At 28.1% G+C, this 20854-nt stretch overlaps 3 protein-coding genes across 3 annotated transcripts; 1 reads left to right on the top strand and 2 right to left on the bottom strand.

The window, feature by feature from the left end:
- Positions 1–851: 851 nt before the first annotated feature.
- Positions 852–1717, bottom strand: LOC102581082 (protein LIGHT-DEPENDENT SHORT HYPOCOTYLS 10-like). Its single transcript, XM_006348247.2, has one exon. It carries the CDS (start codon positions 1505–1507, stop codon positions 932–934), a length of 576 nt encoding a protein of 191 aa, XP_006348309.1. The 5' UTR covers positions 1508–1717; the 3' UTR covers positions 852–931.
- Positions 1718–8482: 6765 nt separating this feature from the next.
- Positions 8483–9680, bottom strand: LOC102580740 (epidermis-specific secreted glycoprotein EP1-like). Its single transcript, XM_006348246.2, has one exon. It carries the CDS (start codon positions 9631–9633, stop codon positions 8740–8742), a length of 894 nt encoding a protein of 297 aa, XP_006348308.1. The 5' UTR covers positions 9634–9680; the 3' UTR covers positions 8483–8739.
- Positions 9681–17855: 8175 nt separating this feature from the next.
- On the top strand, positions 17856–19074 carry LOC102580397 (epidermis-specific secreted glycoprotein EP1-like). Its single transcript, XM_006348245.2, has one exon. It carries the CDS (start codon positions 17903–17905, stop codon positions 18794–18796), a length of 894 nt encoding a protein of 297 aa, XP_006348307.1. The 5' UTR covers positions 17856–17902; the 3' UTR covers positions 18797–19074.
- Positions 19075–20854: the final 1780 nt, after the last annotated feature.

The raw sequence follows: 20854 nt of genomic DNA, 5'->3' as shown, positions 1-20854 counted from the left end.
GTAGAACATAAATTTTGTACATAAAAAAATTGTTAAAATTATAATAAATAATAGATCTGAAATCATAATTTTGAAAGATAGCGAATTCATTACTAAAATCTTGGAAATCAAATCCATTAGGTTTAAATCTTGGATTGTGGCTGCCTACTAATTCCTATTGTTCCTAAATTCAAGTAGAAGATCAAAGTTAACTAATCAGTAGAAGCTGTCTAAATTTTAGGGTTTCTAACCGGATGAAAGGGAAATGTCTTGTGATTCTTGGTTAAGTGCCCGTTTGGATTGACTTAAAAAACGTAGCTTTTAAGTCAAAAATAAAAAGTCAAACTGAAATGACTTTTAAGTCAAAAAATAAAAAGTAGGGGGAGACCTACTTTTGGTTTCTGACTTATTTTAAGTTAGTTTTTACCTTGCCAAACACTTCGTAACTTATTCTAAGTCATTTTTGACTTATTTTAAGTTATTTTTTTTATATTTGTCAAACACTTCCAGAAGTAAAAACTGACTTAAAAGTAGGTTTGACCGACTTTTAAGCCAATTCAAACGGGCTTTAAGAGCAGATGGGGTGGGAAAAAAGAGCCCTCAAACCCAATATACAATAACAATAAATCTCACAAATAGAGTTCGAAGAAATTAAAGTGACGTGTACCAACCTTAACTTATTCCTATCTTCTGAAGATATATATGTTATTATGGATAGACCTTCAACTCAAGCGTTAATTATTCAATGAATATATATCCAAGCAATCATAGAGAAATCAGCATAATTTATTGGAATTAATGTTATATTTTATTTGACATCTTCACATTATAATGAAGCTAAGTCAATTAATTCTCATAATAATATATAAATCTCCTAGAAGCAAATTGAAGTAACCTTCTTATTATAAAAGAAAGAAATTTTACCATTTGTTTTTTTTCCCTCTTGTGAAAATCAAGAGGAATTTACCTCATTGTTATTACTAGAATTAATTTGAATTTTCCTCTTTTTTTTCTTCTTCTTATAAGGAATTCCCCTTGCTTTAGCTTGAGAATCTCTTACCTCACGTAGATGAATTCTTATAGCACTATTAGCAAATGGATTAGTCTCTTGTAATCCTCCATTTTCTTCATAAGCAGCTCTAAGCCTTCCAATTAGTGCATCTAAACTTCCCCATGCTTGTTTAAGTGGACATGTACATGGTCCAACTTGTTCAACTTGTCCAAAAAATACACATCCATTTAAATGTACCTTAGTTTTTCCGAATTGATCTAGGTATCGAAGAAAATCTAACACGTGGTTGTAGTTACACTGGGGTAAAGGAACTGGGGGTTTGTGATTCTTCAAGTATTGACCAAAAGTATTCCAATCACGACGTTTCTGAGACTCGTAACGGCTTAGCTGAGGAGGTGGTGATAGCTGATGATGATGATGGTGGTCATCGGATTGTGCTAAAGTAATTGCGGTCGTTGATGATGATCCTTCTCCCTCTCCTCCAGCTTCCCTTCTTTGCTCACTTGATGACATCATAGCTTGAAAGTTCTCAAGAAGGGATTTTCTGTCCGGCAATCTTGATTTTTCTCGAACTGCGTGTTTCTGAACCTGAAGTTGAAACCAAAGGAATAATTATTTGTAACACTACCAAGACTATTTTTTATTTTTATTTTTAAAAAAGTAAACATAAATTGGGTGGAGAATTTGTGAGGGATAGATTTGTTTTGTGTTTTAATGAATTGTTTTAGCTTAGAGAAGGAAAAATTATATAGAGATGAGTAGGATTGCAATGGAAAAAAGATAAAATTAAAACAAATAATTGGGGTAGTTGATAAGACATGAGATGGGGTCCAAGGGGAAGTGCTTTAGCTCCTCTTTTTCTTCCATCACCATATTGTTTTCTTCCTTTAATTGTACTATTAGCAATAGTATATGGCCTTTAATGATAATTAACTTTTTTTTTTATAATTGTATTAGCATCATCCTAGCACTCATTATCAAGAATATTAGCAAAATTAGCACTTTAATTTGACTCTTAGCTACTAAGGGTAGCTAGCTAGTGTGAACACAGTAAATTAACAACTTGTGTATGTATAGTCAAGAAGTAAAAATTACCAATTAATCCTAGAATTTTGTCTAGTAAAAAAGGAGTTGAGTAATTACTACCATTGTTTAATTATTTAGGTGGTGAAGAAACTTGTATTTCTCCTAACTATATAGAATTTTATATCATAAACACATACTTATAATTCATTTTAATGATAATATGCTTACATTGTAAGAAATTAAATCACAGTCATAATAGAGATTAAGACACCATTATACATGTACAAAATCATAATATTTTGAGTACTTAGGATTAATGAAGGGTACCGTTCACCTCTATTAATACAATATAAGCAATTGACGGTTAATTTAGTGTGATGCCCCTGGCGGAGCCTGAATTAGGAGTTTGGAGGCAATATTAGTGTGAAAAACATTTTTACCGCTCTTTTTTACCACTAAGCTGTGAATCAATTTTGTTAAAGGGTTCACAAGTTAATATACATATATATATTTGTTTAATTTTCTACATGGTCTATAAAATAGCTAGTGGATTTGTCCGAACGCATAAACCCCCATCTAGCTCCGCCTCTGCTAAATATTATCACGTATTCAAGAACAAAATACTCTATGGTTTTCTCTAGCTAAAAAATACTTTAATTTTTATGATATGATAATAAATTAGTGTAATCAATCGTAATTTGCTAGTGCACCCGGGGGAACAATGGGAATGAAGAAGGAAAAAAAAGGTCAAAATTATATCCTCCACACCATTTTATGGGAGACATGCATTTGATTTGATTTAATTTAATACAAAGTTTTTTTAAAAAAAAGGTTTTTGAAATATATGGTAAAAACATATGTCACAAAATCGTGTCATCAAAGTAATATGAAAAATAAAAAACCTTAAAAGTTAAATTATTTTAAATATATATATATATATATTTTTTATTTTATTTTTTATTTTAACGTGCTTGCTAACTTTGTGGATCGAAGCATTGTAAAATAACTATTTTCTTCTCGGTTATAAATCTTCCTTCTAAGGTTATATTTACGTCGTTAAAGAATAATGTACATAGTTGGCAAGCCTAACATTAAAATTTGAGTGAAGAATTAAGGACAACTTTATTTTTGATCATATCAGACTCTTCTTAACTTTTTATATAACTAGAAGTTCTTTATTTTAGAACTTCCTTTTGTAAGCTTAATTTCTCATCCCTAATATTTGTAATACATAGGTCACACAAAACCTCACTTTATTCTCCTTTAACCTATTTGTGAAATCTAACAACTTTAATTAATTAAAAATAATACAAAGTGCAAAGTATATTTATACTCTTTCATCTCAATCTATATGACTTTTTTTTTAATTCGGAGATTCCAACATATTTTGCCATCATTTCAATAATAATACTGCCTTATATAGCTTCATAATATTATTTTTCTTAAAAAAATAATCTAATTCATTTAATGCATATTATATTTTAAGATGTAGTATAGAGTAATATTTTATCTATCAAACAAATAATTTGAAGTGCTAGGAGTAACATGTAGTTATAGCTAAGAAGAATAAACTTAATTAAGTCCAATATATCCTATCTAGAAGGCAATACATAAGGCAAAAACCCTAGTAGCTAGGTAACATTAACATATATTTGTTTTTTTAAAAAAGCAAATACATTCAACATTTGGTTTTTAATTTAACCTTCACTAATCAGATGAAAGTTCAGATAATGAACAAAACCAACTGATCAAGTTATGTAATAAATTTATATTTTTATCTATCAAACAAATTTGAAGTGCTAGGGCCTAAGAGTAACATGTAGTTATTATATGAATAAACTTGATTATAAGTCCAATATTTGACTTGATTTTATCTAGAAGGCAATATATATAAGGCAAAAACCCTAGTAGCTAGGTAATAACATATATAAATAGAACTACTATATGAAAAGACTTTCCCATTAGACAGATGAAAATCTGTTGGACCATGAAGATCATTATTTTCTAATATGTTAGAAAAAGACAACCATGAAAGTTGTATTTGATTTGAAACATATATAGTGATGGCTTGGCTGCTTCAAATATTTTAATATTTAATAATTTAATAAACAATGGGCTCCTTCTAGCTAATATCTTTTTGATTGGCTCCTATGGATTTGCCTTCCAATATGGGTAATGGGAGAAAAAAAAAAGTAAAGTATTATAAAGTGGAAATATAATTACTATTTGATTGTGGAAAAAATTCACACACACTCAATATTTATACTAAATTAAAAAAACTAATGAAGATGCGAGATATACGTGTTCATGTGAATCCAATAATTTTTGTTCGTATTCCATCTTTAGTATATATTAGTTTGAGATCGTCGTAAGAAATCAATCAAATCTAAGCAAGACATTCTACGCACACAATAATAACTTATATTCTTAACCATGCATGCATGATTAAGTGATATGTATTCTCACTATAATTTTTAGTTATTAAAATTAAATTGTTTGGTATAATATAAACACCGAACACAAATTAGTATTATATCATTTTACTATTGTTATAATCAGTATCAACTGATCACCATATATTATCTGGGATTTTATCTTGTTGACTCTCAAGATTTTGCTTACATGAAAAAAAATATGCTTAATTAATTAACTTCTAATTAATCAACTTTCCATATAGTTGCTTGTTACAGCTGTGACACTAATAATATTTCCTAACAACACAAATATATAATTAATAGCAAAGACAATAGTAGCGTCACTAATTAATTAACATCATAACACTGTTGATAATGGTTTAATCATATTATTATCCAAGTGTACTCTACTGTCTTAGTGATGTTTTTGTTTTTGCTCCTTGGCTTCCCTTTCCATTTCTTTAATTTATCTCCATATTTTTGTTTGAGATAAAAAAATCGGATTTAAAGATTTAGGTGAATTTATTAAAAAGTGATATGTGGTAAGAAGAATAGGTTATAAGAAAAATATTTTTTTCTTTATTTTACTTTTTTCCCATTCATTTTAGGTATCAGTTATTCGAGACTCATTATCTCGATTAATTCAGAATCGCATAAAATAAGTTCATTAAAGCAATTAAATTACACTCCCTTTCAATAGAATGATCTCAACTATTTCATCACATTTGATCTTAATGGTATTTTGCTTCCTTGAGATTCTTTTGTAACTTGTACTAAAGTCTAAAATATATATTTAAAAATAAATAAATTAATATTGTCCTCGTGTCATGTTTCCTTATTTCAAGCTAACTTTGTCAACATGAGTGCTAATTACGTTCATGTAGTTATGATATACCTATCAACTAATATCATATCATTTTACTTAAAATGACTCCAAATTTCACATGGAGTTAAACAAGCCAACTAATGGAGTGTGGTTTGAATTAGTAATCATTAATATATGAGTTTAAATTATACACGCCTTTCTTATTAAAAACTCTTTTTATTATCAAGTTACTTTTATGGATCTTTTAATTTTTATACTCGTATTTCAGCGAGATTTACTTATAAATATCTTTTTTGCTTAACTTAAGAATGTAGGGAAAATAAAAATTACAGTGATAATTATGTAATATATTATTTACCTTCTTTTTTTTCTGCACTAGATTATTCGTGTAATCTTTGAACTTATCCTAATCAAGCTTTCAGTTGGAAATTAATTCCTAATTATAAACAGCAAGATTTATTCCACTAAACGCATTTGGACCATGGGGGAATAAATAATTAGCTTAATATATAAAGCTTATGCTTAATTTTCCAACTACCAGCTAATCAATTAATTTATAATATTCAATTCTCTTATTGGAATAAATAATTAACTTAATATATAAAGCTTATGCTTAATTTTCCAACTACCTGCTAATCAATTAATTTATAATATTCAATTCTCTTATTGGTTGAAAAAAACTTTGTAAGAGAATTCAAACATACAATAATGGTAGTAATTATACACCATGTTCTTTTTTTTTTCTTCTCATTCCTATATATGATGTGTGTATATGAGAACTCCTGAATAGAAGCTATATCATATACTTCCGATGTACTGATTTATATGAGTTGGTTTGACTTGACACAAAATTTAATAAAGAATTTTTTTTTTTGAAATTTCTGGTCTAAAATAAGTCATAGATATTTGTGTGGCTGAAAATCATTCCATCAAAGATAAAATGAATATTTTGAAGTTAAATCGTTATCAAATATAAAAATGTATCATTTTATTTGGGACCGACTAAAAAAGAAAATAAGTTATATAAAGTGAGACAGAGAAAATAGTATTTATGTAGTGTTCACGCATCATTGGGACATCTTATTGAACTTTAATTTCACGTGTGTTCGAATTGTAAAATCATAGTCATTGATGCTTGTGTCATGATCAGGTGAGTTGTCTACTTCATATTCTCTTAGAATTTGACACTTCTTTGGATCCTACATATATAATTTAAATACGGAATATTTCATCCACCAAACTATTTTTCAAGTGAAAGTTCTTTGTGCATCGTTAAAAAAATAATAAAATCTTTTCACAATATAATTAAATCTTATACGGATAAAATCCACCTATTAGGTCGATGGGCAATTACGAAGAACAAATAATGGTTTTATTTGCAATTCATACATACCATAGGTATATCACAAAAAGTGATGGTTAAATAGGAAGTGACCCCTTATAAGTTATAATCATTTCAAAGTATCAGCTGCATCCTCCTTGATAGGGGTATTTGAATTTGACTAGATATGTCCACTTTAGTAATTGTTTTTCTTTTTAGGTTTTCACTTGATATTCAATTTGAAGCTCGATTAATTTAGATTCACACCTGAAAATCTCATTTTATAAGATACAATATTCTATACTTTGGTGGTTCTATTTCCATGCGTTCCACTTATTAAACATGGTTCTATGGTCCGTCTGTGACCTTGGATGCCAAAGGCGTCCTTGGGGATGTGATCTCATAGTGCTACATGTGGAGATTCTGGAGTCGGTCTATGAATTTTTCTTTCTTTTCTTTTTCTGCCTTTCGTTCAAAGGGTTGAAGGGAGATAGTGTATCAAGTTGTTCATAAGGGTCAACTTGATCCTCTCCCCTACAGATCTCAGATGAGGGAACTCTACGAGAGCCGCCGATTCCAACTACCACTATATGTATGATCCATACTAGATTTGATCAATTGTCTATCATACTTCCTCTATGTTCTTGACGGTCCATTTTTGTTTTAGTAGAGTCCTTAAGTTGCACATTTTGGTCATCTTCTCCATTATTTAGAAAAAGTGAGTCACCAGTTCAAATACAAGATAGTATCATGATTATTGCTTGGACAAGACATCCAATGCAACCCGTAATCACAACAACCCAATTGCAAGAGCGAAGCTAAACCAACTAAGTTATATCCCCCGAGTCAACTAGAGCATGAAACATCGTGATGTATCGATATTCCCTAGTGTTGAATTTGAACTTTGTTCTACTATCTTCATTTTTAGTTTTATTTTAGGATAAATGGGGTGGTTTAAAATTATTCTACAGTTTATCTCAAAACTATTATCCTTTATCTCTCGTACCAGACGAACCCTACAGTTCAATAATACTACTCTACCCTACACTAGTTAAGACCATGGCTCACAATTAAATCACATCAATATTCATGCTACTTATCTACTTTTTAATTCTCATTTATCCTTTTATATGGGTCCACCATCTCAAATGTTTTTACTAAAATTAGTGCAAAAACATGCTTAGATTCCTAATGTCTGATGAAGATTTCTTCTCAAACGACACAACTTGTGGAGCATATGAATCTCATCTTAGTTTTTTTTGTTCTCATATATGTGGTCATGTCGATTTTTTTTTTTCAATATTTATAGAATTGGTGTAAATATCATATACGAATAACAGGATAAATTTTTAACAATTGCGTCATTGTTCTTCACATTAACAATATCGTAAAGAAGGAACAAGAAAATTGTAATGATCAGGAGATTACTGAGATTCGATTTAATATTAAAGTTTAAATTGTGAAATATTAGCCATTTAGTTATATTCAAAAATATAAAATTAAATTTGAAAAAGAAAATATTAGTTTTAGTTACAGAGCCCAAGCCTTTTTACCATCTCGATTAATGAGCGTTCCATTGTGGGCTTCAACTCCCTCTATTTAGCCTTCTATTTGTTTGGCCAATGGCCCAACCAAGTTTTAAGAAGAAGGAAGTCCAAGAACAAAATATTTAGGCAAATAACCGATCGGATTCACAATTTATTTTTTCTAATCGATATACATAATTATATGTATATTATATATTGGTTGACTACTTTAAATTTAAGAGATTAAATGAACAACTATTTGGATTAATTCTTCTTTTTATTTAAGAATTTGCGCAACAAAGTATTATGCCTTTCATATTTTTATTTTTTTTAAAACCATGTTAATTTGAATATATCTATTTGACATAGCATCTCAAATAGTAGAAAACATAATAAAATACACCCTTCACATTTGTCATAGCTAGTAGAAAACATAATTAAATACATCCTTTAACAGAAAACAAAAAACTAGAAATCATAATAATAAAATACACCCTTCAACCAAAAAAAAAAAGGAAAATAATAGCTGTGGACCCACTCATTTTCTCCACTTATTTTTACTGGAAATGAAATCCTTATCTTATAAAGTTACGTTTTTAATATATATTATTTTATTTTTTATTTTAAAAAGTTTCTCAAAGCATTTGGTAAGTTACCTTCCAACGGAATTCATCTGCTTCTTCATCTCTAACAAAAGTGTAAGCCTTTAAATTTCCATCAATTTCAAGTCTAAGATATGTTAATGTTGTGTTATATTTAGTAAATGCCATCACATGTGAACTTCTCTTTGTTGATTTTGCCAATCTATAATCCAATTTCAATCTTTGATTTCCACTATTCAATTTTACTGATTCCAACGTACTGTTTCCAAAATCGAACCAAGCTAATTCCACGCCTAACTTAGTCCTATTGTAGATAGCGAACAATTTTGGCTGCACCACCAAGCTATAAGGCCCGTTTACGTTCTTTTTCACCGAGGCCCGGCTCACGAGCTTATTCGGACCGGACAATCGGAGAGTTTGGCCCACTAGTAATGTGTCAGTGGGATAGTTGAAACTCTGCCAGACGAATTTACCCTTAGAGTCATGTAGCACCATGTTACCATTAGGTAACAACTTGAACCCTGTCACCCCCTTATTGGCCGTGTTGGTCTGCCAAGCAATTCGACCGTCAGCATCCGCCAATACGAGATTTCCGTTAGTTCCAAACGTGAATGTCGCGTTTTCTTTAACGGGGTTTCCCCTATTTGCTTCCCACACCCAACGCATGAGTGATTCAGAACGGACAGTGCCCATTCGCAATGCTAATGTCCATGCATTAGGAGTTGTGTTGTAGAAACAAAGCTGAAATGGGTTATTGAAAATACTAATAACGCGATAGTCTACTCTGTATTCTACAACATAAGGTCCTAATTCGCCTTCATTGACGAATTTGAAGGTGTTTTCAAGTGGAACTTGGGCAAGGCAAGAAAATATTTGGGAGAAAAGAAATAGAGAGGCAAGAAGTGTAGTAAGCCATGAAGGAGACATGTTTAGTTTGTTGTTTTAGCTTGTTTGTTATGATACATTTGCTTCTTGAGATTGGTATTTTTATAGATACATGAGGAAGGATAATTAATTAGTTTTATATGTTGTATTATTGTTTGATTCATAATATTTGCATGACTGGATATTGATAAACTATTTGGATATAATAATACATTAATAGTATGGGTCAAAATCTCAAAGGTAGACAAATTCAAAACCGGTCAATGTTGATGTGCTGTCCGTACATTGTGTATTGGAGGAGCATAGTTATTAGCATAATATAAAAATAATTGCATTTGAAATATGAAGCTATTATATATTATAGAGAGAAACAATGACCCTTAGGAGAAATTAGTTATGCATACATTATATAATAATAATAATAATAATAATATAATTAGTGAAATCTCACAAAGTGAAGTCAAGAAAAAATAGAATGTACGCGAACTTTAATTATCATTATCTCGTAGAGGTAGAAAGGTTGTTTTCAAAATTGCATAATTTATACTTGCTAGTACATTATGGTTAAGTGGGAGTATGTATTTTACTTTTAATTTTTAGTTACTAAAGTTGAATTATTAGATTTGATATAAATATTGACGTGAATAAGTAATTAAAATTGAGGCAAACATTTATACAGACTTAATATTTACAGGAAACTAATAACGTTAAACACTTGCCGATCATACTTGCAATTATCACTTAATTAAGATTACGTGTTGTGTATTTTCACATTAATTTTAAACGGCTAAAATTAAACTAATACGTAATTTTTTACCAAAATTATACTATCTTATGCTTAAACCAAACGGCCTTTTGATCTGCAAGAATTGCAGTGGATGACTGACAGAGGCGTATCTAAAGGGGGTGCCGTGGGTTCACGTGAACCCATGCTCCCCTCTCTAGATCATATATAGTAGTGTTATATTTTTAAAAAAATATTTAAATATAGGTGTGTGAACCCATGTTCAAAGTATCATATAAAAATGCGATGATGATTGGGTGCACTTCTCTAAGTGAGAGATAGAAATTTAAATCTTATATCTATCTTGTCTCTTTGAGTAACACTTTTTCAAGTGGTTATCAGTTTACACTTTTTGTCGTTTTCTAACTAATTTTTCTTTGTTTTTTCCTTTATTCTTTCAAAATTTTCAAGTGTGTTACATTGAGAATTCCTAAAAAATTTAGCATTGTAAATTTTTTATATAATTAAATCAAATGTGTATATTAAAATTTAAAACTAGTAGTATTATATATTTTGGACCTATAATTTTTAAACTTTAATGATTCATATTACGAACTAAAAGTCAAATCGATCAAATTTATATTAGAGATACATTTTTTCGTAATCGTGCACCCATCTAGCCGAAATCCTGGATACGCCTCTGATGACTGAGAATTCTTCATCTTTAAGCATATGTCTAAGATTTAAGCTTTTGGAATGAAAAAAACTGTATTAAAAGTGACACTTTCATAGATGAACTTTGTTATACGAATCTAAATTCAGTTAAATTCAAATATAAATATCAAACACTAAATAAAAAAGATCGAGACTATTTGAAACTGTTGAGGCGGCTGGATAAGATAATTAAAGTTGCATAATCATACCCCCCACAGAAATCAATCATTTTGTCAAAAACAGGAAATCTAATTTACTTTAAAATTATAACTTTGTTTTATTGCAAAGTGATAATCGCCAAACACGAACATGACTATATAACATCAAAGACAAATCCTGGCTTAAATGCTACAAAAACAGGTTACATTATCTGTACCAATACTACTTTTTAAGGTTCATTTTAATAAAGTTAAGATTTTATATAATCTACTTATATCAAAAAACAAGAATATCTAGAAACTACTCTCTCCGTTTCAATTCGTTCGTCTTGTTTTGACTTGACATGAAATTTAAGAAAGTAAAGAACAATTTGAATCTTATGATCTTATACTAAAAATATGTTAAATGTACTAAAATTTCATTTAATTTTATGATCTTTAAAACATGTAACGTGAAAAGTTGAAATTAAAAAACTTGTCAAAAAATAGATATTCTTTTAAATGTATTAAAAATAAAAGTAGAAAAAATAAATGGAAACAACAAGTAAAATTTTTTCCATTATACTGACAAATGATATTTATTTGACTCTTGTAGAAGTAAAATGTTTATTGATCCAGCTCACCCTTGAACTTGTCCAGTAGAAACAACACGCACCAGGCCATGTCACATGGGCTATAATAATTTTCTTAATTTTCTGATGCTTTATAGTTGCTGCGCGATTCGATCCATTTTAATTATCGTGCTTGTCAGAAAATAGTCAATTCAAAATAATTAGTGTAACTTTTAAAAGTTAAAATATAATAAAAATTATTTATTTCTGCCTTTATCTTATTCAATAAATATAAAGATTCAAATAAGTTTTTTTTTATCACAATTTTTCATATAATTTTTAAATATTTTAAATTATTAATTACTGTGACTTATAAAATTTCTTACATAATTTTCAATTTAAAGATTTCATTTCCAAAAGCTAAACTATTTGACTCTCGAAATACTGACAGTATCCCATTAATTGAGACAAAAAAAAGTACCCTAACTTTTAATCTTGAATATTTGGCTAAATAAGACAATATTGGAGTCAAAAAATTTAAAATCATCCGTTTTCACAAGATTATTTCCCATAATTTTTATATTGACCTCAAAGGGCCCATAACTCATAAAGATATTAAAGTAATGACAAATATTTAGTGTCTTATGGCAAGATCTAAAGTACATACATAGATTTTCTTGTTCCTATCCTAGAAACTTGAATTTATTTAGGAATAAGCATATGGTATTACGTGTTGTGTATTTTCACATTAATTTTAAACGGCTAAAATTAAACTAATACGTAATTTTTTACCAAAATTATACTATCTTATGCTTTAATCAAACGGCCTTTTGATTTGCAAGAATTGCAGTGGATGACTGAGAATTCTTCATCTTTAAGTATATGTCCAAGATTTAAGCTTTTGGAATGAAAAAAAAAAAATTGTATTAAAAGTGACACTTTCATAGATGAACTTGTTATACGAATCTAAATTCAGTTAAATTTAAATATAAATATCGAACACTAAATAAAAAAGATCGAGACTATTTGAAACTGTTGAGGCGGCTGGATAAGATAATTAAAGTTGCATAATCATACCCCCCACAGAAATCAATCATTTTGTCAAAAACAGGAAATCTAATTTACTTTAAAATTATAACTTTGTTTTATTGCAAAGTGATAATCGCCAAACACGAACACGACTATATAGCATCAAAGGCAAATCCTGGCTTAAATGCTACAAAAACAGGTTACATTATCTGTACCAATACTACTTTTTAAGGTTCATTTTAATAAAGTTTAGATTTTATATAATCTACTTATATAAAAAAACAAGAATATCTAGAAACTACTCTCTCCGTTTCAATTTGTTCGTCTTGTTTTGACTTGACATAAAATTTAAGAAAGTAAAAAACAATTTGAATCTTGTGATCTTTTTCTAAAAATATGTTAAGTGTACTAAAATTTCATTTAATCTTATGATCTCTGAAACATGCAACGTGAAAAGCTGAAATTAAAAAAAATAAATATTCTTTAAAATGTATTAAAAATAAAAGTAGAACAAATAAATCGAAACAAAAAGTATATATATAGTCACTATTACTTCCAAATAAATTTCTCCATTATAATGACAAATGATATTTATTTGACTCTTGTAGAAGTAAAATGTTTATGGATCCAGCTCATCCTTGAACTTGTCCAGTAGAGACAACACGCACCAGGCCATGGCACATGGGTGATAGGGCTATAATAATTTTCTGATGCTTTATAGTGGCTGCGCAATTTGATCCATTTTAATTATCGCGCTTACTAGAAAATAGGTAATTCAAAGTAGTTAGTGTAACTTTTAAAAGTTAAAATATACTCCTATATACTAATAAAAAATTATTTATTTCTGCCTTTATCTAATTCAATAAATATAAAGATTCAAATAAGTTTTTTTTATTACAATTTTTCATATATTTTTAAAATATTTTAAATTATCAATTACTATGATTTATAAAATTTCTTACGTAATTTTCAATTTAAAGATTTCATATCCAAAAAGTAAATTATTTGACTCTCAAAATTCTGACTGTATCCATTAATTGAGACAAAAAAAAGTACTCTAATTTTTAATCTTGAATATATGGCTAAATAAGACAACATTCGAGTCAAAAAATTTAAAATCATCCGTTTTCACAAGATTATTTCCTATAATTTTCTGAGTTAAATTGACCTCAAAGGGCCCATAACTCATAAAGATATTAAAGTAATGACAAATGTTTAGTGTCTTATGGCAAGATCTAAAGTACGTACATAGATTTTCTTGTTTCCTATCCTAGAAACTTGAATTTATTAGGAATAAGCATATGGTAACCACGTAACTTGTCATTTGAAACAGTAATTTGATTTTGGTAAGCAGACTCAGCACGATATTAGAATTGAAATATTGATATTAAAATTATATCAAACGTATCAAAATATCATTAAATCTTATAGTTTCAAACATGTCATGTGGAAAGATGTAACGTATTGCTAAAAAAAGAAAAGGAGTCACGAATATTTTTTAATTAAATTAAAAAGAAAAATAGGTCACTTTTTTAAAGAGAAAAAGTAAATTCTATACAACAATAAGTTTCTTTTTGTGATAGTAGGTTATAGTTATACATCACTTATTTCTATAGAAAATTGACACCATACCAATGAAGTACAATAGTTTTAAATATATATGAACTGTTGAATTTTTTTTAACATTAAATTTATGATAAAGGAGATTAAAAAAATGCTTTAAAACATAGTTTAAATTATAACTGTGATATTCTTGATTTTTTTGAAAATTCTAGATAAATTTGTGATTATGCCACCGATTATAATTAGTGAAGTCCATGTCTTATAGCATTTTGTGGTAGAGAATTGAGTTTAGATGTCATCATGCACACGCACTAATGTTATAATCAATCATGCTAACTTTGGAATATCAGATTTTAATAATTAAAATAAAGAATTCAATACTAGAAAAAGCAAGGTGGAATTGTCGTTGTCATGGGCATCCAGTAGTTCTTGGTTTAAGATAAAATTACCTTTGTTTTTAAAAACTACAAATATTTTAATTATGGAATATATAATTAAATATAAATTAAATAAATATTCAATAAATAGAAATTATATCTGAAGACATAAATAAATATAAGATAGTCAAAAACGTAATATTTTATTTAAAAACACGTTAAAAAAGAAACACAATTGATAATTTGAGATCGAAAGAATAATTATGGTTTGATTTGGTCATTCCATAACCATTGGTGCCTGTTGTTTCCCCAGCAAGCGTGAGCTGGAGACAAATATAAATTATTTATTTATTTATTAGCTTTTCAATAGTCAAATAAAAGATTGCAAAGTCAAACAAACTCGATATGTTTCATTTTTGCACGAAACTCTTTTTTTTTTCTTTTTAAAAAAAATATGAAACTCTTTTTATTCTGAAATAATATAAGAATACTTAATTATCATTTTATTTTTATAAGATTTCATAACTTTCAAAAATATAAAAACTTTCATTATTTTTTTTACAATTTAAAAGTTTAATGTAATATTTGTTCTCTTTTCATCCACAATTTTATTTTATTTTTCTTCATTCTTCAAATATTAATATGTAAGTCAAACTAACATGCATATTTAATTCTGAAGCTAGTCAAACACTACGCATAAAATAAAATGGTAGAAATATTTATTTAATATTACAAACTGAGAAGGATTTGCAGTAATAGGAATTTTGTATTTTCTAGAAAATACTTTTACTATTGTAGTTTTTTTGTATTATAAATTAATTTAATATATGTACTCTATAAAATCGAGAATCAATAATGCTGCAAAAAATATAAATTTGAGGGAGATATTAAATTTGCAATAAACAAAGTGACAAGCCGATAGTGAAAAGATTTCCTTGGTTTACGACAAAATTATGATTGTTTGTAATTACGTGCACACTGATTAAATTAATTTGACAAAATAGAAAATGATATATAAATAAAGGGACGAGAGAGAATTGCTCGGATAGTAAGCACCCCTCACTTCCAAATCGAAGGTTGCGAGTTCGAGTCACCAAAGAAGCAAAAAGGGATGGGAGCTCCTAGGGAGGGTAAAAAAAATAAAATAAAAAAGTGCAAATTACAAAAATCACATACTTTTAAGGTAAAATTACAATTTATCCCTTAAAAGTTTATAATTACAAAAATCTTTCAAACGGATACAATAATATAAGCGTTGATACATTAATCTGATGTGCGAGATACATTAATTGTTAAGTAAGATACATTACATTTTATACATGATACACTAATCTGATGCGCGAGATACAATAATATAAGCGCTGGTACATTAATTTGATGCGCGAGATACACTATTCTGATGCGCGAAAATGAGGGATTTTGGAAATTTGTAAAACTTATAGGGGATAATGGTAATAAGTAAACTAAAATGTGGGATTTCTGTAATTTTTCCAAAATAGGGCAAAAAAAATAAAATAAAAAATATATATAAAGGATTTTTTTTTTTGAAATAATTATCATTTGAGACCTAATTATCTAACATAGTGATAGTATAGATAATTTGAAATTCGTTCATTATTAGTGTTACAGTTGTTTTTAAAATTCGTTACATATCAGTGATATAATAATAAATACAAAGTGAATTATTACATTGTTGATATAAAAGGAATTTTAAAAGATGTTATATTATTGATACAAAACAAATTTTAGAAACTAATATATTACTACTAATATAAGGAGAAAGTCAAAAACTATTGGTATGTTTGATAAATATAAAATATAAATTTGTATTATAATTCATCAAAAAAAAAATAGCCAATGTATATTTATATTGCCAACGAAATAATATTTTTGATTGAACGGTCAAATATAAGCCTATCGCAATCAATTTCCACCACCTCAATCCCTTTTTATCCAAAAGACACAAGTGGGCAGTGGTATAGGACCACTTTTTATCTCTCTTTTTATTTTGACAACTTCTTAGGGTTGTGATAAGGTAACAATTTTTTTTTATATTTGATAGAGAGCCTTATATTTTCACATGAGACTTTTAATTTGCTCAAAATATGTATTGAACTGTGACACAATGTAAAAAAAATAAAATGAAATCTGAATACAAGATCTTGTTAGATATATGTAAATTAGAATATACCTAAATAAAATACAAAATATGTGTTTACTTCTTTAATAAAATAGAAATTTATTTACTATTAGTATGACTTATGAGAGTTAGTTTTGTTATTCTGTGGTTTTAATTCAATGTACTATGATTAGTCTAAAAGACTCATATTCCCAGTTTATCAAATAATACTCTACAGAATATTTTTTTAACTTATCAACATTATCTTTAGTTTTCTGTGTATCTCAAATTAGAATAAAAATGTAATATTTATTTCAATTAAATAATAATAATAATAATAAACTAATATAATTTGATATAAACATGAGTCACTACATTAAAAATGATCTTTAGCGATAATTAATTAACGGTAATAGCTCAATTGCTGCTAAATATGTACTTTTAGCGGTAATTAGCACTCTTTGTATATGTCTCTAAGGCCTTTAGCGACATTGAATCTAATAACACTTAACTAATGTCGCCGTCGATAAAGACTTTAACACTCTTTATTAATGTGTCTATTTATTGCCGCTAAAAATTATTTTTGTTATAGTGAATGCTGATAAATTCTCTCTTAAATTTGAGACAATAAATGCACTATGAACATACTTCTTTCTTTTTCTTTTTTTTTTTAATTTTTATTTTCCCTTCGATATTTAATATTTATATTGAAGTCCGACTAAATTTGATTTTACGTTAAAAAAAATTATATTAAAAATAAAACACTTCCTAACACTGATAACTTTATATCTAAAGAAACTTAAATCCGAAAACAAAGTGCCATCAGAGGGCAAAATTATAACTTTAAGGCATATACATCCACTTGATTGTTTCCGCGTAGAGCACCTCAACATTGACTACCCAACTTGTGTATAATTAATTATACTTTATTACATCTAGTCAAAATCAAATATCTTAATGATTCTGATAAACAACATATATAACTAATATAATTATCCTTCCCCATCCATCTATAAATACCAATCTCAAGAAGCAAATGTATCATCTAACAAACAAGCTAAAACAACAAACTAAACATGTCTTCTTCCTGGCCTACTACACTTCTTGCCTCTCTCTTTCTTTTCTCCCAAATATTTTCTTGCATTGCTCAAGTTCCAGCAGAAAACACCTTTAAATTCGTCAATGATGGCGAATTAGGAGATTATGTTGTAGAATACAGAGCAAATTATCGCGTTATTAGTATTTTCAATAACCCATTTCAGCTCTGTTTCTACAACACAACTCCTAATGCATGGACATTAGCATTGCGAATGGGCACTGTCCGTTCTGAATCACTCATGCGTTGGGTGTGGGAAGCAAATAGGGGAAACCCCGTTAAAGAAAATGCGACATTCACGTTTGGAACTAACGGAAATCTCGTATTGGCGGATGCTGACGGTCGAATCGCTTGGCAGACCAACACGGCCAATAAGGGGGTCACCGGGTTCAAATTGTTACCTAACGGTAACATGGTGCTACATGACTCCAAGGGTAAATTCGTCTGGCAGAGTTTCAACTATCCCACTGACACATTACTAGTGGGCCAAACTCTCCGATTGTCCGGCCCGAATAAGCTTGTGAGCCGGGCCTCGGTGAAAAAGAATGCAAACGGGCCTTATAGCTTGGTGGTGCAGCCGAGATTGTTCGCTGTCTACAAGGGAAACAAGGTAGACGTGGAATTAGCTTGGTTCGATTATGGGAATAACACGTTGGAATCGATAAAATTGAATAGTGGGAATCAAAGATTGAAATTGGATTATAGATTTGCAAAATCAACACAGAGAAGTTCACATGTGATGGCATTTACTAAATACAACACAACATTGACATATCTTAGACTTGAAATTGATGGAAATCTAAAGGCCTACACTTTTGTTAGAGATGAAGAAGCAGATGAATTCCGTTGGAAAGTAACTTACAGTAGGATTTGAAACGTCTAAATCTGTATACACATTATCCTTTACGAGCAAATTTCACGGGTTATATTATTATTGTTGTTGTTATATTGTTGTAAACGTAGCTCTATAAGATAATGATTAGTGTGTCCAGTACAATAAGTGGGTCCACAGCTAGTAGTCCAATAAATGAGTACTTCCTATTTAATGTTAATTATATTTTTCTTTTTCCCTTTTTGAAAAAATATTATGTTTTGGTTGAATTAAGAGTGCGTTTATTATTTTGATATATAATGATTGAATTTGGTGCCTCATTATGTTTTGTTGTTATATTTATGAAAGAAGCTTTTAACAAGTGAGATCTCGATTGCCTTTGTTGAATTATTTAATCATATGATAAATTGTATTAACTTCACTTAAACAGAATTAGTTATATATTTTCTTAAATCATATTTATAAAATGACCCTTTGGGTCCTTATTAATTATTATTTTTTTAAAAAAAATTTGACATAAACATTCTGTAAAAATAGTATTTGCGCCTTCTTGGCTAATATTGAAACATCAACATATTATACTTAAGTTCCTTTACAATAATTTCTATATTAAAATTTTAGTATAAGCTATTTGCAAATAAAACAAAATAAAAACTGAAGTCCATATAAAATGATAAGGATCATTTGAAAAATCAATCGTTTGAAGTTGAAATTTTTTGGTGACGCAATTTAGATATCTTATTTTGTGTATTTTCTTATAAATCTGAAAATTTAGTAATTTATGAAAATCATTAAATCTTTTTAAATTTTTTATAGAATCTTATCAAATGAGTAATTATATTTCGTTTATTTATTTTTATTTATTCATGTTTGACTTTACACATCTCATAAAAGATAGTACTATAAAATGATACATTTGTTATATCACCTTTTTTGAAAATAATAAATTCAATATTTTGAAAAATAACTATAATTAATAATAGAGAAAATTAAGAACCAAGTGATAATTATTTATGATTTTTTTAAAGTAAGCAAAGAAAAATGAACAGAGGAAATAATTCACAAACAAAGTATCTAAATATATTAAAGACTTCAAATTAATAAATCACATATTTCCTATTTTTGAATAATTTAAATATAAAATCATAATTTAAAATTGAATTTTATGCAACTTTATAAATAAACATTGTTTTAAAATTAAATCTCAAAAATCAAAATTTCAAATTATATTATCAGGCGCCTACTAATACTCCCTCCGTCCACTATTAATTGTCATACTTTCCATTTTTAGAGTCAAACTTTAAAAACTTTGACTAACATTTTAGGATATATTTAATCATCATATTGATATGTAAAAAATTGCAATGTATAGTACTTTTCGCATAGTTTTTGAATATCTAATTTTTTTGTTTCAAAGATCGAATTAATGTAATCTAATATAACTTGAAAATAGTCAAATTGACTTTCGAAAAGCGCAACATGACAAATAAAAGTGGACAGAGGAAGTAGTATTTAGAGCTCATTTTGATAGGCTAGAAAAAAAAGTAGATTTTAAGTTAAAAACAAGGATCAAATTTAAATGATTTTTAAATCAAAAGAAAATTACAAAAGTCTTATTTTTAGTTTTTAACTTTTTCAAAGTCATTTAAAACTTATTTTTCACTTTGTGAAACACTTACAAAAACTAAAAATAACTTAAAAGTAAATTTGACCAACTTTTAAATAAATTTAAACAAACTCCGATTCCGACCTTACTTACACTTTGCACCGACCCAATACTTGTTGGAAAATATATACATGGAGAAATTATAATATCAAAATAATAATACAAGAATTAGGATAAATGCTACTACAATAATATTCTTAAGTAATATATGTATATATATATAAATAAATATAATATTTAAATCGTGCTAGGCAGTGTCCTAAGAAACTATTTCAACAGTGTAAAATATTTCCCACGATTAATCAAATCTTCTCTAATTAATTACAGAATACATAAATCAACAAAATATAAATGATACAACAAAAAAAAAAGCAAGTTTAAAAAGTAACTAATACTCCTTCACTTCGTTGTCTACCTATAAGACTAAATCAACT

This window comes from Solanum tuberosum, unplaced genomic scaffold (genome assembly GCF_000226075.1).
Source record: "Solanum tuberosum cultivar DM 1-3 516 R44 unplaced genomic scaffold, SolTub_3.0 scf00096, whole genome shotgun sequence".
Classification (NCBI taxonomy): domain Eukaryota; kingdom Viridiplantae; phylum Streptophyta; class Magnoliopsida; order Solanales; family Solanaceae; genus Solanum; species Solanum tuberosum.
The sequence above is the reverse complement of the archived record's forward strand: the minus strand, read 5'-3'. Positions and strand labels throughout refer to the sequence as shown.